The 23989-nt window shown below is 37.1% G+C and overlaps 4 protein-coding genes across 6 annotated transcripts; 3 read left to right on the plus strand and 1 right to left on the minus strand.

Annotated features, from left to right (window-relative positions):
• Nucleotides 1-293: 293 nt before the first annotated feature.
• Nucleotides 294-4418, plus strand: LOC137825738 (glutamate receptor 3.2-like). Of its 2 annotated transcripts, none has more exons than XM_090294516.1 (6): nucleotides 294-701; nucleotides 785-2130; nucleotides 2214-2491; nucleotides 2572-2603; nucleotides 2702-3115; nucleotides 3918-4418. In XM_090294516.1, the coding sequence occupies exons 2-6, from the start codon at nucleotides 799-801 to the stop codon at nucleotides 3947-3949; spliced, it is 2088 nt and encodes a 695-aa protein (XP_090150642.1). In that variant the 5' UTR covers nucleotides 294-701; nucleotides 785-798; the 3' UTR covers nucleotides 3950-4418. The 2 variants fall into 2 exon arrangements, with proteins under 2 accessions (XP_090150642.1, XP_068487595.2); XM_068631494.2 differs by having other exon boundaries at nucleotides 2702-3096.
• A 1214-nt stretch (nucleotides 4419-5632) lies between these two features.
• On the plus strand, nucleotides 5633-8165 carry LOC137824188 (homoserine kinase). Its single transcript, XM_068629673.1, has 2 exons — nucleotides 5633-7034; nucleotides 7765-8165. The coding sequence occupies exon 1, from the start codon at nucleotides 5911-5913 to the stop codon at nucleotides 7003-7005; it is 1095 nt and encodes a 364-aa protein (XP_068485774.1). The 5' UTR covers nucleotides 5633-5910; the 3' UTR covers nucleotides 7006-7034; nucleotides 7765-8165.
• A 1408-nt stretch (nucleotides 8166-9573) lies between these two features.
• On the minus strand, nucleotides 9574-13863 carry LOC137825506 (monosaccharide-sensing protein 2). The gene is made up of 6 exons (XM_068631186.2): nucleotides 13494-13863; nucleotides 13245-13383; nucleotides 12589-13155; nucleotides 11259-12172; nucleotides 10702-10889; nucleotides 9574-10093 (listed from the first exon to the last, which is right to left on the minus strand). Exons 2-6 carry the CDS (start codon nucleotides 13321-13323, stop codon nucleotides 9643-9645), a joined length of 2199 nt encoding a protein of 732 aa, XP_068487287.1. The 5' UTR covers nucleotides 13324-13383; nucleotides 13494-13863; the 3' UTR covers nucleotides 9574-9642.
• Nucleotides 13864-14875: 1012 nt separating this feature from the next.
• On the plus strand, nucleotides 14876-23464 carry LOC137825507 (calcium-dependent protein kinase 26). Of its 2 annotated transcripts, none has more exons than XM_068631189.2 (9): nucleotides 14876-14924; nucleotides 15043-15892; nucleotides 16155-16298; nucleotides 16379-16531; nucleotides 16951-17066; nucleotides 17327-17494; nucleotides 18751-18975; nucleotides 20704-20851; nucleotides 23053-23464. In XM_068631189.2, exons 2-8 carry the CDS (start codon nucleotides 15133-15135, stop codon nucleotides 20824-20826), a joined length of 1689 nt encoding a protein of 562 aa, XP_068487290.1. In that variant the 5' UTR covers nucleotides 14876-14924; nucleotides 15043-15132; the 3' UTR covers nucleotides 20827-20851; nucleotides 23053-23464. The 2 variants fall into 2 exon arrangements, with proteins under 2 accessions (XP_068487290.1, XP_068487291.1); XM_068631190.2 differs by having other exon boundaries at nucleotides 15048-15892.
• Nucleotides 23465-23989: the final 525 nt, after the last annotated feature.

A 23989-nucleotide genomic window follows, 5' to 3' on the forward strand; every position in this document is an offset into this window, starting at 1 on the left:
GTGCTGTGCTCTGACTCCCACTTGGTACTAAGCACACACTGGTGGTATAGTGGTCCAGTTGTTAGATTCGACACTTCTCTTAAATATCGTGTTGATTTCAGACACATGTATAAAACATCGCTACTTGTACTACGCTTAACACGTACAAAAGTAAGAAATGTTTTTTCAACAAAATTTGAAACATTACACATAAATTTTTGTTATCAATTTATATAATTTATAATCATATAATATATACATTCGTGTTTCTATCACATATATCTATATCAGAGAGGTGGTACACCTCCACCTCCGGGTTTCTGCTTTCACTGTCCCCCGCTATAGTTATAATAATAGATGTCTCTCTTTGACTATCACAGACTAAATTCAGTAACAGCAGTGGTAGTCTCTCTCCTTTGATTAGTTCATAAATACATAATTGTGCAGCTTGCTATAGGTTCTTGATGAATCTGCTATTGCATTAACATTGATCCTCCTATTGCATGGATCAAGAGCAAGAGAAGAAGCTTCCAGACATGACGATAGTGTCGTCAAAATCGGTGCCATATTCACATTGAAAACTACAAACGGACAAGTATCCAAAATTGCCATCCAAGCTGCTGAAAAGGATGTAAATTCCGATCCTCGCATCCTGGGGGGACGTAAATTGTCCATAAACTTCCATGATTCCAACTTCAGTGGTTTTCTTGGCTTCATTGGGGGTATGGTATCAGTTCTATCTCTTGCTTCTTTGATATTCTTATTTTTCTTGTTGCTTGGTGCTAACTGGTGCACTTGATCACAGCTCTGAAGTTCTTGATGACCGACACAGTAGCCATAATCGGTCCACAAACTTCAGGAATGGCTCATGTGCTTTCGCATCTCGCAAATGAGCTCCATGTTCCCCTGCTCTCCTTCACTGCTCTGGATCCCACCCTAACACCTCTCCAGTATCCTTATTTTGTCCAAACAGCACCCAACGATCAGTTCCAGATGTCAGCAATTGCAGACATGATTAGCTATTATGGTTGGAGAGAGGTGATAGCAATATTCAGTGATGATGATCCTAGTCGAAATGGGGTAACTATTTTGGGAGATAAACTTGCAGAGAGAAGCTGTAAGTTGTCCTACAAAGCAGCACTGCCTCCTGATCAAACTGCCACTCCAAGCTTTGTCACCACTCAGTTAGTGAAGATCAAGAGCATGGAGTCTCGAATAATCGTTCTACACACCTTCGCCAAAACTGGTCTCTTGGTTTTTGACATGGCTCAGAAACTAGGAATGATGACCAAAGGGTATGTCTGGATATCTACAACTTGGTTATCCACTGTTTTGGATTCAGCTTCTGCTCCACTACCTTCAAACATTTCTACCTCAGTTCTAGGAGTTCTTACCCTTCGCCCTCACACCCCCCAATCCATTAAAAAACAGGCTTTTATCTCAAGGTGGAAACACATAAGCAATGGCTCAGTTGGGTTAAATCCATACGGACTCTATGCGTATGATTCTGTGTGGATGATTGCTGAGGCACTGAACTTGTTTTTTGCTCAGAAGGGAACGGTTTCATTTTCTAACAACACAAATTTAAGCAGTACTGGGGAAGAGACTCTGGATCTGGGTGCTTTGAGTGTTTTTGATGGAGGGAAGCAACTTCTTGATACCATTTTGCGCATTAACATCACTGGATTAACTGGGCCTATTCACTTTGCTTCAGATAGATCTCCTCCACATCCATCATATGACATTATTAATGTAATTGCTTCAGGTTTTCGCAGCATTGGTTACTGGTCTAATTACTCTGGTCTGTCAGTGATAACTCCTGAGAAACTTCAGTTGAAGCCTGCAAATCGTTCAATTTCAAGCCAGAATCTGAAGCATGTGATATGGCCTGGAAATACTCTAGAAAAGCCTCGTGGATGGGTTTTCCCAAACAATGGGAGACAACTGAGAATTGGAGTTCCAAACAGGATCAGTTATAGAGCCATAGTCTCACAGATAAATGGCTCCAATGCAGTTCAAGGATATTGCATAGATATATTCCTAGCTGCCATAAAACTTCTTCCATATGCAGTTCAGTATGAGTTCGTTCTGTTTGGAGATGGAAAAAACAACCCAAGCTACTATGATCTTGTCAACATGATTACTTCTGATGTAACCAACAAAATTACAATCCTTTTACTACAAATATGCTAATTGTCTTGCTTTTATTGATTTTATTTCGCTTGCATCTACAGGTTTTCGATGCTGCTGTGGGTGACATTGCTATTGTCACTGACCGAACAAAGATTGCGGATTTTACTCAACCATATATAGAATCTGGGCTAGTTGTGGTTGCTCCGGTAAAAAAATTGAAGTCACATGCTTGGGCTTTCTTGCGACCATTTACTCCAATGATGTGGGGTGTTACTGCTTTTTTCTTCCTTTTTGTTGGAGCAGTGGTGTGGATTCTTGAACATAGAACGAACGATGAGTTTCGGGGGCTGCCAAAGGAACAGTTAGTTACAGTTCTTTGGTAAGTACTGAACTTTGTACATATCTTGTAGCTTGTGTACATATCTTGACATAACTCATCATCTTCGTATGCTGTTGCAGGTTTAGTCTCTCAACCATGTTCTTTGCGCACAGTAAGTCCACCCCTTTTGGCAGGTTCTTGTCGTATTTGTGAAACATGTTCTGGTTTATCTTTGTTGGTAGAAACAAATAAGGTTCTTTGTTATTTCAGGAGAAAACACAGTTAGTCCACTTGGTCGAATTGTGCTGATAATCTGGCTTTTTGTGGTTCTGATAATCAATTCAAGCTACACTGCAAGCTTGACATCAATTCTGACAGTGCAGCAGCTGTCTTCACCCATAACAGGAATTGATAGCTTGATGTCCAGCAGTGAACGTATAGGGTTCCAAGTAGGGTCGTTTGCTGCAAACTATCTAACTGAGCAACTCAACATCCCCAAACATAGACTTGTTCCTCTTGGCTCGCCAGAAGAATATGTCATTGCCCTTGAAAGAGGGATAGTTGCAGCTGTGGTGGATGAACGGCCATATGTAGAACTCTTCCTTTCAAACCACTGCAAATTCTCAATCAGGGGCCAAGAGTTCACCAAAAGTGGATGGGGATTTGTGAGTATCTTCTGCATTGGTATAAAGTGAATTTACTGGTACTTTTCTCAGGGTGTAATATTTTATGTAATTTGTTGCAATAATAACCACCAATGCAAAAGCCAGAACAATGGTAAAAGGTGTGAAAATTCATAAAAGGGGAGGTAAGAAATCACAAATTGAGAATTTCAAAACAAAAACATCCATGCTAGTTTAATTGGCTTCCTTTAGCTTTTTTTGGTGAAATATAGAAAATTATGTTGATATAGTTATTCTCAAATCGGGTTATAATCAAAACAACTATTAAATCACTCTTTCGTCTCCACCTCACTTCTTCTTCTGGGATGAACTCCTGCACTCTTGATCTTCCAGTTCTCCTATCTGTGAACTCCGAACTCGGATGGTACTTGCAAAAGGTACTCTGACACTCAAGTCAAACTTCGACACTTAATACTCAGTATTTAGTATTGGGTGATAACGTACATGATCATTTGAGATCTGTGCTTATTTATATAATTATTCTGTATCATTTATTGTTATTGGACCTAATAAAAACATATTAACGGATGTTAGATCATAGATTAGTTTCTAATAAAAACATATTAACTGATGTTAGATCATAGATTAGTTTCGTTATTAATTATGTCGGTCGGCCTGGATCGGGTTTCGGACTCGATCATGCGGTACAATAGTTGAACACAACTTTTGGTCGAGTTCAATACTAGACGATTCGCGACTGCAATTCATGCACAGACAAATTTTTATGCTGTCTTGATTAATTTATGCAGGTAATAAATTTGAAGGATTGAATTTGAATGTTAATTTGTTTGGTGTGGTGACAGGCATTTCCGAGGGACTCTCCTTTTGCAGTTGATATGTCAACGGCGATTCTAACTTTATCTGAGAACGGTGAACTTCAGAGGATCCATGAAAAGTGGCTTTCAGAAAAGGCCTGTGCTCATCACAGCACTGAGGATGAACAGCTTCAATTAAATAGCTTCCGAGGCTTGTTTCTAATATGTGGAATAACATGTTTCGTGGCACTTCTCATATACTTTCTATCAATGATACACCAATTCAGCAAAAAGTCCCCTGAAAAAGTTGGTCCTTCGAATCGTTACAGTTCGCGTTCTGCACGCATTCAAACATTTCTAGATTTTGTGGACGAGAAAGAAGACGTATCTCCGAGGAAATTAAAGAGAAAACTTGAATATATTTCATCAAATCGTTTGAGGAGCATTTCAAAGAGCAGGAGTCAGAAAGTGGAGATTTCCTAATAAGCTGCTTCCTTATGTCATTCATTCTCTCTACAAATACAAACTTTCTTAATTTGCTTCTCCTAACTCATCAAAATTGCACATTGCTTAACAATCAGAACTATAAAATTAAAATCGCATTACAAGAAAAAAAAAAAATACAACAAGCAAATTACTTCTTTATCATGTGCTCCATCTTGAAATGACAAAAATACCTTAATAAAAGTTTTGGGTTAAAAGTATCTTTAGAATATTTTTGGATTTGAATCTTCGGAATATTTTTATCTAATTGCTTTTTTAGAATGGGATTTTATGAAAATTTTATTTCCAAACGCAATTATCTATTATGGATTTACTTAGGGATGACAAAGCGGGGCGGGCCATGCGGGCTGGCCCGCGGCCCACAGGTAAAAAATGCGGGGCGGGCTAACCTTTTCAACCCGCTAACCCGTATTAGTCTGCCCGCATTACTCTGCGGCTCGCGCGGGCCAGCAGCGGGGCGGGGCGGGCTGGCCCGCTAACCCGTAAGAAAAAAAAATGTCATTATTTTAATGTGTGCAGATGACGGAAAAGATTATAATTATGAAAAAATGAATGAAAGTTCTTCTAAGGCGACATTCAATGTTATTGAAACGAAAGAATGTCAATAATGTTTATGTTTAATGTTTTTTAATTAATGTTTATGTTTAATGTTTTGGAATTAGGTATGTTTAATGTTTTGGAAGTGGAAGAATAATGATATTTAATATTTATCTTAATGTTTAATTTTTTGATGTTTGACTATGTTTGAAAAGAAAAGAAAAAATTAGATTTGATAGTAACAAATATATAGGTTTAAGTTTACAATTTTTTAAGAACATAATGTAAAAAAAAAAAATATTTAATTTAAAAAAAAAAACGCAGACTGACCCGCAAATCCGTGGACCAGCTCTTATGCGGGACGGATCAGAAAGTCTAACCCACAATAACTTTGCGGGACAGACCAACCCGCCCCACATTTTTGCGGGCCAATGCGGGGCGGGCTGGCCGCTTTGCCACCCCTAGATTTACTAGGATAATTTAAAATTTTGGAAACTGTGGAAACCATAATTGCATAAAGTATTGATTTAAGTCTCACAATGAATAACAATTCAATATTCAGTATTAGAGGTTTCTTAGTGCTGAAGATAATTCTTGTTGAATTTTATACTTATTTTTGTACTTGCTGCTTTTTCTTTCTTTTAGTTTTAGGTTCTGTGGCTTACTATAGAGGTGAATGGAGAATTTTGGTTAATATAATGGTAATTAACGGTTGCAACGTTGACGTGAAAAACATTGTCCAATGATGCTCACCAAGAGCTCCCAATCAAATTACCATTATTTTGTACCATCTCAAAATAGAGGAGTATTTTGTTTTGATCTATGAATGACGAGAAAAAGGAAAATGAAATTTAATTGAAATACATTTATAATAATAACAATAATGATAATATAATTTCAATCTGCGAGCCAGACACAGATATAGTAATTATTTATTATTAAATTTAGGTTTGTAAGTGTGAATTGTAGTGGGAAGAGGGAAGAAGAAGTGGAAGTGGAGATGGCGACGGCAATGTCCTTCCTCTGTCCGTCTCCGGCGACTTTCAAAGGCACTGAAATGCCGATAGCAAGATTCAGATGCTGCAGTAGCAACACCAACAGCGTCTCGCTCAATACTCGAACTGAGCCCCAACCCGTAACCACCTTCGTCAAAGCGTTCGCTCCTGCCACCGTCGCCAATCTCGGTCCCGGCTTCGACTTCTTAGGCTGCGCCGTCGACGGAATCGGGGACATTGTCTCCGTCAGGGTCGACCCAGAGGTTCGCCCCGGCGAGATACGCATCTCCGACATCACCGGCCACGCCCCCAACAAGCTCAGCACAAACCCTCTCTGGAACTGCGCTGGCATCGCCGCCATCGAAGTCATGAAAATGCTCGCCATTCGGTCCGTCGGCCTCTCGCTCTCCCTGCAGAAGGGGTTGCCTCTGGGAAGCGGTCTGGGATCGAGCGCCGCCAGCGCCGCCGCGGCGGCCGTAGCGGTGAATGAGATGTTTGGGAAGAGATTGAGCGTGGAGGATCTTGTTGTGGCGTCGCTGAAATCGGAAGAGAAGGTGTCGGGGTATCACGCGGACAACGTGGCCCCAGCGATCATGGGGGGTTTCGTGCTGATTCAGAGCTACGAGCCGCTGCGGTTGATAGAGCTGAAGTTTCCTGCGGAGAAGGAGCTGTATTTCGTGCTGGTGAGTCCTGAGTTCGAAGCCCCAACGAAGAAGATGCGGGCGGCGCTCCCCGGCGAGATTGCGATGGCGCACCACGTTTGGAATTGCAGCCAGGCTGGCGCTCTGGTGGCGGCGGTGTTGCAGGGTGACGTGGTTGGGTTGGGGAAGGCTTTGTCCTCTGATAAGATCGTTGAGCCCCGGCGTGCCCCCTTGATTCCCGGCATGGAGGCTGTTAAGAAGGCTGCCCTTCAGGCTGGGGCCTTTGGCTGCACCATCAGCGGCGCTGGCCCCACCGCCGTTGCTGTCATTGATGATGAGCTCGCCGGAAATGCCATTGCTGAACACATGATTCACGCATTCCTCCACCATGGCAATTTGAAGGCTTCTGCAAAAGTGTTGCAGCTTGATCGCCTTGGTGCTAGACGCATTCTAGATTGAGTTCTATCTCAATGCGTTCCTTTTCTATGGTACCTTAACTCTTCTTCCATGCTCCACTCAACTCTATTTTTTTTCCAAGCTTTTATGTTTCACTGTGCAACTACTTGATATATCGATTCAACAAGAAAAAATATTATTAAAAATAAAAGAAAAAATAAAGCACTTTACTATGTTTGATTACCCCAATAACATTTCTTATCTAACATCCATTTTCCATCATTGCTTCTATTACTCTCTAACACCACCATTTTAGCATTATGCTTCTCACATCCTTTTGCATTGTTGGACTACTCTCTTGCACAGTTTTCATTTCTAAAATTGTTCTGATGAATCACTCTACTGATTCTCTTTGTCAAATAAAAAACCGGTTTGATGTTTTTCATTGGCCTCATCCTTAATCTACAACTCCCCACTTTTCTCCTTCATGTCAAAACCATGATGATATTGTATAAAATGAAGACTTTTTCAGATCAGATTTTTGCTGATCTATTTTCCCTTTGGAGATATTCATATCATCCTTCATACTGTGTCAGGACAAGTCCAGACACACTTTGTTCCCAACCCCACCATTTATGTTCCAAGCTTCTTGAAATTGCTGTGATATTCTCGAGTTAATTTTTTTTTTCAGGCTTTGAATTGCGTATCCTTTTTAAATGCATTGCATGACTGAAATTCCATAGAGTATGGCTCGGCTTTTGTTATTTGTAACCAGCGAGTTGATCTAGCACTGAATGAATTCTAACTTAATATGCTTACCAGAATCTTGAAGATTTCAAAAATTGGTGACACTACAAGTGCCGGCTCATCAAGTGTATATGATAAAAGAAAAACAGCAATCTAGTGTGGATGGCTGAATAAAAAGAGTAACGTAAACCAAGCTGGGAGCTGCATTTGGGTGGCGAAAATTAAAGTAGATGAATAATTATGAAAGAACTAGATCAGGTCAGTGGTATAGTGAGCTAAAAGGCAGGTTTTGGATTTTCTTTGCTTGTGTTTTCTTTTTCTATTTGCTACTTGAGAACGTTCAACATGTCTTTCTAGTCCTTCCCCGTATCATTGTGTTAATCTTGCTTTTCATAACATGTAAAATGTTTTTCATTAATTGTTCTTTAGCAATTTTATTTGTCATTTCAATGCCAATTTTACTTTTTCTTGGTTAACCCTTGAAGAATGTGTGGAGACTTTTATCAGGGGTTTTGCAAGCTAGATGTGTATGGCTGCTCTTGGAATGATTGTTTTATGATGAGCTGAAGCGTGCTTGTTTAACATTTTTTAATATAAATATCCAAACTTGCTTCTGTTATAAAATAAATTGTTAAACCCTCTAGATCATCTTTTAAAAAATAAGTAGTAATCACATTAATCATTTAAAATATTTTGCTGTTAAATTAGACCTTTACAAAATTATAGTATTATTGCATCCCAACACAGTTATTAAATTAATTACATAAAAATTTAAAATATAACTTTATTCATTCTTTTCAAATGGGTAAAATGATAACAATAAATTTTGTTACTATTTTGTTTTTTAAGTAATAAATTGTTTGAAAAATGAAAGAACTAAGGGCAAGGTCTCATCATGAGTTTTACGTGTGAAACGTGAATCCGATAGTGTGATATCATATGGCAGTAACTTATTCAATTTCGTTCCAGTGATTTTTTTTAAACTATTTCAAACAACTCATTATTTTATATTTAACTGTGATATGTAATTAAATTTATTATTTATAAGGGAGAGTTGTTCTGAAGGAACTTAAGTAACTCTTTCCTGATACTATAAATTAATTTGATAACAAAAAGAAAGCTATTGCGTTCTGCAACCCATAATTACTAAAAGGTGGTTTTTTCTAAAATTAATTTAAAACTAATTTCAGGTTGATTAAAGTTAATTTCAAATTTCATTAAAGCGATTTCAGTTAAAGCTAATTTTAGATTCAATTAAAGTTAATTTCAGTTTTGACAAAGTTATATTGATGTGGTATTTTCAATCTAAAATTATATTTATGAAGTATGACTTTCCCATTGAAGTCATCCATATAATGTAAAACTTATCCACTATTATAAAAAAATTTGTTTTTATCGAAAATCATAATTTAAAAAAGAAAATTGTACTAAGGAAAAGCTAAACCCTTTTATATATTGTTGTCTGTAGTCAAATTAGAAAATTTCACTAGTCGTCAAAAATAAAGTTTATTATTATGACAATAATGTTATAAAAAATAATATTGACCATATATCATAAATTATATTCCGCATTTTCGTCATCTTTAAAATAATAACATTCTCGGAACATTTATAACACCTACGCAATTGCTTACCCAAAAAATCCCATTCCTATTTTTATCATCCCCAAAATTCCTACTTTCCCTAACATCCCTTCCACATAACACCGTGTTTAAAAATGAAGACGTTGCTATGTATAAATACTCGCTTCACTTCCTAAAATTAAAATTTTCACAATGTTTCACGCTACTGCTAAAGACTAAGTATTATTATTTTGCTTAATAAAAAAAGTAAATAACACTCTATAAATCACGAAATAAGGGTTATAAAATAAATTTCGAAAGAGGAGCAAAACATGATAACCATAGATTGAAATTAATTTTGTATTAAAAGAAAAGTTCCAATAATGTTAACTCAGCTACTACTGACAGCTTCAGCTTGCTTTGCCTTTGCCCCGACAGAGAAGAACTCGGTTATCACTTCCAATGGCATGCCTTTGGTTTCTGGAACTTTTAAGAAGACAAACACCCAAGCTACGATGCATACCACCGCATACATACCAAAAACACCACCAAGGCCCACAGAATTAAGCATAACTGGGAGTGTGTAGGTGACGATGATGTCACATATCCAAAATGTAAGAGCACATATAGCTATGCATAGACCACGAACTCGAGTAGGGAAGATCTCTGAACAAAGGATATTAGGAATTGGCCCAAAACCCATGACGAAACAACAGAAGTAGACAATGACACTCAAAGTTGAGATGAAAGCATTCACACCACTGTTGAAATCTATAAGACTCCCTACTACTAATATCAGAAGAGATGCTACCAAGACGGGGATTGTAGTCAGCAGCAAGGTCCTGAATCAAGAAAAAAACCAAAAAGAAGTAATGGGGAAGTATGCAGAATCCGTTAAAAAAACAAAGCAGAATAACTCAGCAAATATCAAATATAAAAGGAAACAATCTCTATAGGAACTTTCATATAGGAACTTAAATGCAAAAAGCAAAATACAAAACAAAACAGCACCTCCACCACAACAAAGCCTTATTCACTAGGTTGAGTCAATATACATGGATCTTCGAACACCACTGAGCTTAATCAAAAACCAAAATTAAAACAAAAAATTAGAGCAATTTTTTTTTAAAAATATATTGGCTACTCCTTATGTTTTCCTAAGTTTACTGTCTTTTAATCAGAGCACTTCGATTTGATTAACTTTTCTCACTAGTTCCTTCATCGAACTTCGAACAACCTAGTTTGTATGAGTTTCCATATCTATGCATGCTAACTTCAACATTCTCCGGGATAAAAAGATTCCTATTCTTATCTTTTCATATATGTCAGTTCATTCACCCCCAGCATTCTCATCTTTAACACACTTCGCTTTTTCTGACGTTGAAACATCATTATCCAACAGTTACTGCCCTATGTAACCAACAAAAAATGAAAAGAGAAAGATGCATACCTTCTGCCAGATATATCCATGAGCCTCATGGCTACAGCTATACAAGGTAACATTAACAAGGTTGTCACACAGCTAATAAGAAAAGACGCAGAAGTAGAACCAAGGCCCAGGTTTGAAAGAAGATACCCAACACCTGCCTGCTCAAGAATTTGAGGTGTATAGTAGAGCACTCCATTTATACCAGAGAACTGCAATGTTCATAGAGTAGTTAGATCACAGTCAGTATAGCTTTTTAACAGATACAATTGGTTAAGATGATCAGTGATTGGTTAATGAATAATCACCTACTCAATGAGTTGAGAAATAAAAATATATCCTATGCCTATAGTTTCCTGACAATTTCATCGAAGTTAGATTTACGGAAGTATATAATCCTTTCAAAAAATGACATTTTAATTGTCATTTTTAGTAAAAAGATTTTATCTGGAGACATTACTACTCAGTTTCTTAACTCCAAATTTATCTGGAAACAAGGCAATGCATGAATGTAAAAGTACAGAAGGACAGTGTAAACGCATAGAAATAATAAAATAAAAAATATTGACAAGATTCATTACCTGCTGAAGAATTTGAATCCCCACCCCCACAATCAGTGCATGCTTCACTCCAGGCTCAAAAAGATCACTCCAACTCGGCCCTTTTGCAGCTGTTTCTGATGGATGGATCATAGCTGGTCCAACTGGGTGCTGATGCATAAGCTCCTTGTTATAAAGGGCTGACTGACTCACCAGAGCGGCAGCCTGAACAATCTCACCATCCGTTAGTGTTGGTGGATCACCACCTGGAAGGGAAATGAGAGACCCACGTCTAGATCCAGGACCACCTTCTTCGTGTAAATATATTCTCTTGAAAACGCCATCTGCTTCAGACCATTTCCATGCCAGCTGCCATCCACCACCAATCCCTGTGTTTCCAGCAGGTTCTCCTTGCACAAGACTACCTTGCCTCATGCTACCCTGGGTGGCAGCAGGCACGTCCCTATCCACACTTGTTGCTTGCCGTGAGATCAATGGACTCTGCAAATTGTCATCAGAATCATCGGCAGCAGCAGCTTCAGAGTCATAATCATCACCCTCCCTGGCAACGCTTTCTTCATCCCAATCTTCATTCCTAAGTTGGTTTCCCCCCACACTAAACATGCTTCCGAAGTGTGGAAAAAGTGTGCTTCCACGCATGCTTCCTGTTTCTGTGAGCTTCTCGTGGACACTACCAAAGAGCTTAACTAGAGGGTCCACCAGACCACTTGGATTTGTCATACTTCCCTTCCGAGATACAAGGCCAATGGAACTTTGACCAGTGACAGGTTTAGCAATCCAAGATAGACCTTCTGCTGTCCCATACAATTTGATCTGCTCTTTTGTGGCCGAGGGGTCCTCTGCATTACTGAATTCATTGGCTGGACCAATTATGTACTCTTCTATAGCGGTATCACCCCCAACTCCAAGACCCTCGACAAGTAAAGCCATCTCACCTGATCAGTACCACCAAAAGACATCACCATCCAAATCATGCATATAACAAATTAGTTGCCATAGTTGAATCAAAAGCAAGTCAACAAGAACTTGCACCTACAGTAATATTCTCATTAAGTAAATCTGGTTCTCTGTTTGCATAAACACAAATGAATGTAGCACATAGTTTTTGCCAAATGCGGCAGGATAGGCTCACAGGATACAATCACTAAATAAAGTTCTGAAAATGAACAACAGAACATCCCCAATAAGCAGGGTTGTGTTCAGAGATTAAGTGAGTTTAAAACAATCCTACAGGCTTAGAATGAAGGCAGTTACTTAAGATCTGAAATGAACTCCAAGGTAGTAAAACAAACAATAGGGTGAGTCAGGGAAATAGGTAATTGATAAAGAAAAAGGGCATAAGAAAACTAACTAGTGACATCTTCTCTGCCACGAAGTCGCTGCAAAACCTTCTTGGCCTCCACCATCCGGCCTTTACTGACAAGCCATCTTGGTGATTCGGGCAAGAAGAACAGTGTGAGTGCAAAATAAACGAGAGAGGGAATTGAAAGAACACCCAACATGAGTCTCCAGCTAGGGGCGGGGGTGAGGGACATAGCAAACACCATACAGTAGGAAAAGAACATTCCAGCAGAGCCAGTGAACTGCGGAAGGGTATTGAGCAATCCCCTAATCTCAGTTGGAGCGGTCTCGGATATGTAAAGAGGAACCAAAGTAACTGCCAAACCAATGCCAAATCCATCTAAAAGCCTTGCAAAGAGGAGAATATAAACATTTGGAGACCACAGCATGACCAGAGAACTAAGAAAATAAAGCATGGAGGAGATGATCAACATAGGTCGCCGACCAAGCCAGTCCGAGATGGGCCCAGAGCAAGTGGTAACCACAGTGGCTCCAATAAGAGACATAGCCACAATCAGACCTTCTATGGTGGGTTCACTCTCCAACTGAAACTCCCTCTTTATGTACAAAATAGATCCTGCATGACAAGGCAAAACCCAACCCAGTTCAATAAAAATGAAATTGAAGCTTATGCCATTGATAACCAAAGAAGAAAAGAAAAAAAACCTGCAATGGTGGCATTATCCCATCCCTGCAGGAAGTTGCCGATTGCAGCAGCGAGGGCAACAAGAACGGCTCCACTCATTTGCAGAGGATTGAAGCAGAGAAAGATGAAACAATTGGGCAGATGGGATCCCTAATGGTGCTGAGATATTGAAAATGAAGTTGCAGGCTTGGAGTATAAAAATGAATCTTGAATGCATAAAAGGACATGAAAAGTATAATAATAATTAAAAAGGAAGGTTGGTGCCAGACCAGGTGGAGGAGGGTTTTCTTTCTTTGTTTGCTTTTGGAAGTATTCTTGTTCTGTAAATAAAATAATGATGAAGAGAAGCGTTTGATACTGAAACAGTATGAAGAACACCTCTTTCTTTGCAACACAATCAAATCAATCTCCTCCACTCTTCTTCTCTTCCCTATCAGAATTTCCTTTCCTTTCAAACACTCACTGTTCACTCACCAAATTCTAAAGCTCACGTTGCTCTACCCGTTTCTATCATCACCACTGCTCCATCTTACAAATGCTTTTAATATTTTACTATTTCTATGCCAATTTTAAACCAGCAAAATTGGCGGAATTCAATTTTACACTTCTTTCCTCTAGCCACACCTCTTTCTTCAAAATTTTTTAATATATGAACCATAGACACGAATATAAACACGAAAATAAGTATAATATTTTATAATGTAATCTAAAATACATAGAGACATATTTATATATTATATATTTATGAATTATATAAATTAATAATAAAAATTTATGTACAAGTATATGTATGTTTCACTATTTTTGTTGCAGAAAGATGTTTTTTTTATGACTGATTCAAAATGGTTTATTCATTATTTTTATAATTATAATAAGAATTTATACAATAAATTTGATTCTTTAGAAAATCAATGTATTTATTCTTTTTAAAATTATATTAAAATCGTGCTATAATGGTTAGAAATTCAACAAATATTTTTTGAATTAGACACTTCACCGATACGTGTTCTACGAGTGTTGTACGAGTGTCGGTATCCGATTAGTGTATTTGACAGATACACCATCTAATAGGAGTGTCCGAGTCTCATTGCAAATAAAAAATACAACTTTAATTGTATAAATAGCAAAAAAAAAAAATAGAATACCAACTAAACTATAATTGTTTTAAGAATTAAAAAAATAATGCATATATATTTATCTATCATTCTTAATTATTTTTATATTTGATAATCTATTTTTCACAATATAATTATACATTCCATACATTAGTTTTGGAAGTTGATGTTAACGGAAAAGGATGAAGGGAGAAAGTATTGTTTAGAAGTTAGAAATGTTTTTATTTTTTATAAAGAATTTAGAATGGAGGGTGTAGTTAATAAGAAGAGGGATGCAAAAGGAAGGTGGTGAAATGGGCTTTGGTGCATTGAATTGGAGAAGGAAAGGAAAAAGAAAAAGAAAGCCGCGTGATATTTAATTGAAAAATGTTGAGAGAGAAATGGGTGTAGCTGGTCAGCACTGACCTCCGATGTTTCTCGGCAAGAACCAATACAATCACATCCTAAAATTAACAAGAAAAGAAAAAATAGAAATATTTTTGAGAAACTAAATTTGTGGAGATCTGTGGGAACAGAAAGAAAGAAGCGAAAGGAAAGCGATTATCCTCTTTCCATTCGTTGACGTTCACCTTCTGCTTCTTTCTGGTACGCTCAATTCTTTATCTCTTATTTATTCGGTTTTCTGCTGTTAAATGTTTTGGCGATGTGATGTTATGTGAAATGAATAGGGAATGGGATTTGACGTTTGATTTGTTCTTGGCAGTGCAGAGCACAGCACAGAACAGGGGAAAACGGGGAGGGGAAAGCTTATGAGAGAGATCGTTTGATGAATATATCTTAATTGGTTTGTTTGATGGGCAACACATGCCGCGGATCTTTGAAAGGGAAATATATTCAGGGCTTCAGCCAGCCCGAAGACCACTCCAAGCGCACCACCCTTTCTGATCGCCCCGACTCCGACCACCCCTCCTCAGCCAGACAAAATAATATCAATTCTTCAGAAAACAACACCAACAACATCGTTGTCAACAACAACAACAACAATAATCCACCCTTTGCCTCCAAGAAAGACTCCATCATGCGCCGCGGCCTTGACAACCAAGCTTACTATGTCTTGGGCCATAAGACTCCCAACATTCGTGATCTATACACTCTTGGCCGCAAATTGGGACAGGGGCAATTCGGCACCACTTATTTATGCACCGAGAATTCTACTTCCAATGAATATGCCTGCAAATCCATCTCCAAACGGAAGTTGATTTCCAAGGAGGATGTTGAGGACGTTAGGAGGGAAATTCAGATAATGCATCATTTAGCTGGTCACAGGAACATTGTCACCATTAAGGGGGCTTACGAGGATCCTCTCTATGTGCATATTGTCATGGAACTCTGTTCTGGGGGTGAGTTGTTTGATCGCATCATCCAGAGGGGCCACTATACCGAGAGGAAGGCTGCGGAGTTGACCAAAATTATTGTTGGGGTTGTTGAGGCTTGCCATTCCCTTGGGGTCATGCATAGAGATCTCAAGCCTGAAAACTTTCTGTTGGTCAATAAAGATGATGATTTCTCTCTTAAAGCAATTGACTTTGGCCTCTCCGTTTTCTTCAAACCCGGTAACAAATATTCCTTACTTGCTTTATCCCTCTACTTTCTTTTTTTTAGAACACCATTACTTTTGTTTCGTTGAATATATTTGTATGGCCTTTTCCATTTTTTTTTATCTTTATTGCTTCTGAATTTGGGAAAATCCCTGTTTTCCAATTAGAATTTCCTTAACTTTTACTGTCATTCCCATTCAGGATGTTTAGTATTTATTGTCTAGGGGACACATTTTAATACTAATCAGTGTTTGTTCATTTAACCTATCTGCCTCAGGTCAAGTTTTCACTGATGTAGTCGGCAGCCCATACTATGTTGCTCCTGAGGTTCTCCTCAAGCATTATGGGCCTGAAGCAGATGTGTGGACAGCAGGTGTCATACTGTACATATTGCTTAGTGGTGTGCCACCATTTTGGGCAGGTATATCTCAATGCCAACACTCTTGATTTCCTGCCCATCATCTGTATAATCACTGAATGCCTTGTCCTTTTGGAGTTCAGAGACCCAGCAGGGTATATTTGATGCAGTATTGAAGGGACATATAGATTTTGACTCAGAACCTTGGCCTCTAATATCCGACAGTGGAAAAGATCTGATCAGAAAGATGCTGTGTTCTCAGCCTTCAGAACGGTTGAGTGCTCATCAAGTGTTATGTATGTTCATCCTTTTTTCTACTATTTCTACTATAATCGAGGACCGTCCATACATCAAAAGAACTGTCATTTTTTCTTTTTGGAGTCGCTAACTTGCTATGATTACTCAGTGGAAGCTATTTTAGTTGTAAATTGAGGGGGGTGGGCATTAAAAAGTTGCTTTTCCAGTGCTACTTAAACTTCTTAAGTTATCTTCATTATAAAGATGCATTAGGTGATTAAAGTTTCACTGGGCTTGCAACATCCATAGCAGATTCGCCCAAGAGGAAAGAGTCATCCTATCTAAACAAGTTACTGGGATGCTGATGTTTCCTAAAGCAAATTCCAGCTTAACTTCCTTAGGTGTTAAACTTTACAAATATTCAAACGTTGTGTTTCAATGTGTTTGTCTGAAAATGTTATTTCATGTGCCTGTTTAGGTCATCCTTGGATATGTGAAAATGGAGTTGCACCTGACAGGGCAATAGACCCTGCTGTTCTTTCTCGTCTTAAACAGTTTTCTGCAATGAATAAGCTAAAGAAGATGGCATTGCGGGTAAGTGAAGCTGATCGATGAATGGATATTAGATTATGTATGGATGTAGCTCATACACTACTATGAAATAGATAACTCATTCAATTGATGATATGTGGAGTCAAGTTACTATTATGCACTTCTTGAATGCCAAATGAACCTTACCTTATTGGGCTTCCACACTTACTCTGTTTTCACTTCTTCATCGATTATCTTTTTGATGTTGGAAACTAAGTAACTGTAGTTAATAGTTATAGTTGCTTATTATAATATTTTTGTAGGTGATTGCTGAAAGTCTATCCGAAGAGGAGATTGCTGGTTTGAGAGAAATGTTTCAGGCTATGGATACCGATAACAGTGGTGCAATCACTTTTGATGAACTCAAAGCTGGTCTAAGAAGATACGGGTCTACCCTTAAAGATATAGAAATACGTGATCTGATGGAAGCGGTAGGTTGTTGGTTTGGTTTGTGAAAAAAGTTCCCTTTTGTATCTTGTGATTGTGCATCCACTTTTATTTAGATACTCTTTTTCAAATATAATATTTTAAATTTCCTTGTACTTTGTATGTTTGTATTGTATTCTTTGTCGTCCACTCTGTTGTAAATATTCTTAAAGGACCAGACCATGGCTTGCAAAGGGGTTTAGAAAGTTGGAAAAATACTTACCTTAAAAAATATTTTATAGTGTATAAAATAAATAAATAATTCATATCAATATATTATTGGTAAACTATATAATACATTATTATTATTGTATGTGTAAATGACAAATAAATAGTCTACCAAATTTTGTCAAATGACATTCTTGAAGGCATATAAGTGTTACCTAGTTCCTTGAGTAGGATTAGAAGCCTAAGCAAGCCTTGTTTGATAAATAGACTAGGTTGCCACTAGGCCAAAGAAAGGTTAAGTTGTAGACCCCGCAATGGCTGCTTGGTGTGTTCCTACCTCTGCTTAAAAAGTTCCTGAAAAAGCCCATCTGGAAATCCACAATCCCCTCATAAGACTATTTCCTTTGTCTTGCCAGCAGTTATTAACAGGATTGATCTGCTACAGGTTCATAGACCCCATACTCATTCCCTTGACACAGGTTTCATCTGTATTTGAAGTTAAAAAATGCTTTAGATATTTTTTTTTGCAATATATTAACCTTTCTTTGCAGCAAATCATTTTTAGAATTTTTGAATAGCACTGTGTATGCCACTATGCTTGAGAATTTTTTTTACGGTTTAAAGTTTAGGCAAGTAAGGGCAGGAAGCTAAAATACCATGGTACTGAGATTTTCTGTTCATTGGTGCATTTGCCTTGAGCTTAATGCACATAGACATCCCCTTGCCCTTAAAATTTTCTTTGGACTGGGCAATGTTCTTGACCTCTGTTGTGCTCTGCCCAAGATTTTTTGAAGTGTTTAGCCGTGTCTGGTATGCAAAAGGGTTGGGCTTCTTTAATGCATTCTTAATTTCCTTGTTATATTTTTTATACTTTTTTTTTGTTCGTTTAGTGTTTCTCAACTCTTGAGGGACCTCATCCTTACCCCTTCTGAATTTTTTCGCACCTATTTAATAAAAATAAAATAACAAACAGATACAATTGATCTGAGAAAAGATTTTTACTGCCATTTTTCTTGAGTCTCATCTTGTATTCATGTTAAATAAATAATCTTTGATCATGTTCCATCCAGCTAAAATGTTTGAGCTTTTTCAGGCTGATGTGGACAAAAGTGGAACCATAGATTATGGGGAGTTTATTGCTGCCACAGTTCATCTCAACAAACTAGAACGTGAAGAACATCTTATTGCAGCATTCCAATATTTTGACAAGGATGGCAGTGGTTATATTACAGTTGATGAACTTCAACAAGCTTGTGCAGAACATAACATGACTGATGCTTTTCTTGAAGATATTATTAGAGAAGTTGATCAAGATAATGTAAGTTGTTTTGACCCGTGCTATATATCCACATTGAAAATCAGTGTAGGCTGTTAAAAGTTACTGTCACAAGTTCTTTTTTGGCAAATGCTGCATCCTCTGAGCATTTTTGCTTTCAAGCAGCCACTGTGTTCTCTGAGCATTTTTTGCATTCTGGCTGCCACTATGTCATCTACCACTGTGTTCATACTGTTGTATTAAATGATCTGGGCCGTTTGCTTTCTGTTCATATAATGCACACAGCTCTAGTTGCTGGTTGGGCCGGTTCGATGGCTCTATATGAATTAGCAGTTTTTGATCCCTCTGACCCTGTTCTTGATCCAATGTGGAGACAGGGTATGTTCGTTATTCCTTTCATGACTCGTTTAGGAATAACTAATTCGTGGGGCGGTTGGAATATCACAGGAGGGGCTATAACGAATCCGGGTATTTGGAGTTACGAAGGTGTGGCTGGAGCACATATTGTGTTTTCAGGCTTGTGCTTTTTAGCAGCTATTTGGCATTGGGTTTATTGGGATCTAGAAATCTTTTGTTATGAACGTACTGGAAAACCTTCTTTGGATTTGCCAAAAATTTTTGGAATTCATTTATTTCTTGCGGGAGTAGCTTGTTTTGGTTTTGGCGCATTTCATGTAACAGGATTGTATGGTCCCGGAATATGGGTGTCTGATCCTTATGGACTGACTGGAAGGATACAATCCGTAAATCCCGCGTGGGGTGTGGAAGGTTTTGACTCATGATACATATGTTTAAGCTTGAGAGGGAGTGTTAAAAATATTATTTGAAAGGACAAAGTATATTGAAGATTGAATGTCACTTTGACAGAGAGAAAGTCATGTCCGGGAAATTACTTGCTTTGTCATTATTTACCTTGGCAACTTCGACAATTAACTAGCTAACATGTTTACTGTCTCTCAAGGAAGGGGTCTTGTGTTGACATTTTGTATCAAAATTGTCTCATATGGTACATATGGTCTAGCTTGAGGGGCAGTGTTAGAGATTTGATTTAATTATATTAAATAGGGAGATATGATATGATCTGATAGGGAAATATCTTACCAAATATTTCCCATTATTAAATATTGATTTTGTTCCTTATTATCGTTTCTCTTCTTTGTTATAAATAGAATACTCATGTGTGTACCCAACACAATAATTCATTATATTCTTTCTCAGTTTCTCTCTTCTAATATGGTAGTAGAGTGGTACAATCCTCTGATACTTTTTGTCAATAATCCTTTTCAACGTAAGTGAAGTTTCTATGTCTGTTTTCATAATTGTGTTTTCAGAGTCCTAGATAACTTCAAAACAAAAATAGGAGTAATTATAGTAATATTTTATATTCTAAACATTATGGATATGCTTATTGTTGAGTATTCTGTTGGGGCTATGATATCTTGATATAGGCAGTGGAAAAGGGAATTTTAGATCTTTTCCTTCAATATGTCTTCAGGTTCCTATTTGGCTAATAGGGTTTCACACCATGCAGAAGTATGTACTAGGCAGTTAGAACCTATGCTTGATCTATTCATTAAATGTTTTTCTTATCGAAAATGTTGTATTTATGAAAAATGGAGTACCTTAAATACTCTTTAAATATCAAATGCCTGAGTTCTAACTATTTGACATGTATGATTCTTTGTTGCATATAAATATTAATTGAATTAAAGTTCGTGCATCCTCTTGTGAAATTATGCTTCATTATTATGTTTATATCTTTTGTTTTAGGATGGAAGGATTGATTATGGTGAATTTGCTGCCATGATGCAAAAAGGCAATGTTGGAATTGGTAGGAGGACTATGCGCAACAGTCTGAATTTAAGCATGAGAGATGCATCAAGTGCTCAATAGCTTCAATTGTACTCATTATGTACAGGTACTTGTATCTTTGGGTAAAATAGAGCTTCATCACCTTTATAAAATTCTATTTGCCCATTTTATGCACTTATGAATGTTTAAGATTTTAAAAGGTCCAAAGGCTTCACAAATGGTACGTCTTGTAACCACCAGCATACTTCTAATATTATGTGGTAGACCATCTCTAGTGGTTGCAATATACATATAGACAATAGATGCTAGTCTCTTGCTCTGAAGTTAGACTTTCGACTCTTTGATAGACAAGAAGTCATGAACCTTAAGGACCCGAGTGACCTTCACTAATCGGTTCATGACATTTCAAGCCTTATTGCCCACTTTTGAGTCTTATTTGTACATGTACATAATATTTTCTTGTGATCTGCTCTCATTCTAACATCAACCACAATAAAGCATCCTGCTTAGATGGCTGTTGAATTGAGTTTGAAGTTTTGGAAGTTGAAATGCCGGATTCTGTTGTCCATTGTTGTGAAAATCGGTTTGGTTATTGACCTAGTCTAAGTTTAGGTCAATGATCAGATGGTTGGGTTTGGGTCACTAGTTGACTGATCTACAATAAAAAAATATTATACATGTCTAACATAATTTGATAACTTTAGTCTAAATTTAAATTTTTTATCATAATAAAGTATTAATATATGAAATAACAAATAAAGTTCAAGACAATGTGATCACATAGTTCATATTTCAAAACATTGTCATGGTAAAGTAACCAATACCCAAAATAAAGTTATTAATAACTAGTTAAATCCATAAATAAAGAATGAGTGATGCAACTTTATAAACAAGTTCCAAAGACTATATATATTAAAAATAGATAAAAGAATAAACTCAGACCAAGTGAAACATATTTCTGGTTTGATCATCAACTTGGCCCACCAAGTTCTAATTGAACTGGCTAGGTTGGTCCCACAACTTTAATTTCTCTGGCTCAAAATTAATACTTTATTTCAGTTAATCTTCAGCTAGTGCACCTGCTGCTTACAATAGCACCTTTTATGTTGCTGGTGTTTAGAGATACGGACCAAGAATGAAAGGTTAATGATGTTATTACGAATATAGATGGAAGAAACGAATTCACATTCTGTGTATGGTAAGAGCATGAGGGGGAGGAAGGAACTGAAGTAAAAATTTAGTTTTGGCTTCTCTTAAGTTACAGCTGCACCAAGACTGAAGTATGGAATTATAACCATTATTGGAAAATCAATGGTTGATATTGTGATAAAATATCTATACATGAATAACAGTTATAAAGTTAAAGTCTTTCAATGGTTATACATGAATAACAGTTATAAAGTTAAAGTCTTTCAATGGTTATAGCTTCACCTTCCCCCTCTTTTCATGCACTTTTTACATTAGAGAAGTCAAATCGTAAGAATTTACCATCTTAGTATCTATTAATAAAAGAGTTATCACTCGTTGCTTCCATTAGAGATGAAAAACTAAACATAATTCTGTATTGGTAAGGCTCTGAAGTAGACGATGATGAAACAAAACAGACATTCTTGCAGTGTTTTATTTCTAACATTTTGTGTGTGAGGTTACACGTGTTTGATATTTGAATTTGAAAATTTACGAAGTATTGTTTCTGTCGAAGAATGGGGTGGAACTAAGATGCAGGTGCAAGCATGCATAATCAATGTGCCTGTGTGGGAAATAGAATGTCCAAGCAGTCTGGGGCTGCCTTGTCTATAGGGTATATACCATGCAATATATATTTGTATAAGTTCCCGATGAAAAAAATAAATCATTTTGAGGTTTTAGGTTGGCTTGAGTCATGAAAGTATAAATTGAAGAAGGCAGCATATTGGCATACATTTGGAGGTGTACGTGAGCCAACTGGCTAACGAACCTTAGCAATTTTATATATGGCAGTAGTATATTATATTAGTAGTTATATAAAAAGATGTAACCCCAAGGCCAAACTTTGGGTGGGAGTGAACATGTAAATACATATTTGTAAATAAATATCGTTCCGATCATAAATCTTGGTTTTGCTTCTTGTTAAAGGTCTTAAATTAGATTCTTCTGTTGAATGATGCATCCAGAGTTGTCTCTTGTATAATTTCCAACAAGGTGTGTCTTGCATGATAGTTTATAACTTGGCAGTTTGTTAAGACAAGTATTAGGTGTATAGCTGTTCACTTTGTGTTGCTCTAAATGTTAACGTCACTCTTGTAATCGGGTATACAAATTTGGCAGGTTGTATGCAGCGAAGCCAGAAAGAGAAAAACAATGGATAAATCTTAAGTTGTTCATATCCTGCTGGCTGGTCAATCCACGAAGAACAATCAGGATTGTGGTTGCTTCACATGAGCATCCATCAAGTGTTACATTTATGTGCCTGTATGAATGCAAATTATTTCTCTTTGTAAACCTCAGTGTTGGGTGTTGCAGCTCTTTCAAGTTGGTCGTCTATTTTTCTGTGCTTTCATGTAGGGGCATTCTGTCTATAGTTTAAGTAGAAGGATTTTGACCTTTCAGGTTCTTGATTTCACGAATGTAAAGTTTCACACGCGTGACATGATGTATTGGGCAAACTAAGAAGCCTTTGTGGATTATGTCAGAGAACATGTCTTATGTTAAAGTAACATTGGAAGTATATTATTTTCCAGCTGGCTTCCCTTTTCCTAAACAAATAACCGCCAAATAAAAAGGTTGAAGTAGAATTCTTAAAAAGTCAAGGAGATTTTTTTGTATAAAAGAAGAGGGAACTATCTTTTGAAAGAGTCATTTGCATTAGTTTTTGAAGGTTAGTTGTATATTTTAGTCCCTTTCGCATTCTCATGAACTAATGTGAAAAGAAGAAATAAAATCACAACCAAAATAAATGTGTTTGATCCAACTTTTCTTTTTTAAAGTAAAAACAGGTAGAAAAGGTGATCAACTATTTAAGATATAATTTATTTTAATTGTGATGTAAAATACTTCACAAAATAACATTTAGTCAAATAAACATATTTCGCAATTTTAGCATCACTAAATATAGATATTATCATTTGCGTTAGAAGGCTTCTGCTTCCTCAACAAAATCATTTGCGATATATACTATTTTTTAAAATGTCAAAATTATTCTTAAAATTTGGATTTGAAAAGAAGAAGTGTGATGGGTGGATTACAATGGAGGTGGAGGCAAGGT

Source organism: Phaseolus vulgaris, chromosome 8, assembly GCF_051622355.1.
Source record: "Phaseolus vulgaris cultivar YP4 chromosome 8, ASM5162235v1, whole genome shotgun sequence".
NCBI lineage: Eukaryota > Viridiplantae > Streptophyta > Magnoliopsida > Fabales > Fabaceae > Phaseolus > Phaseolus vulgaris.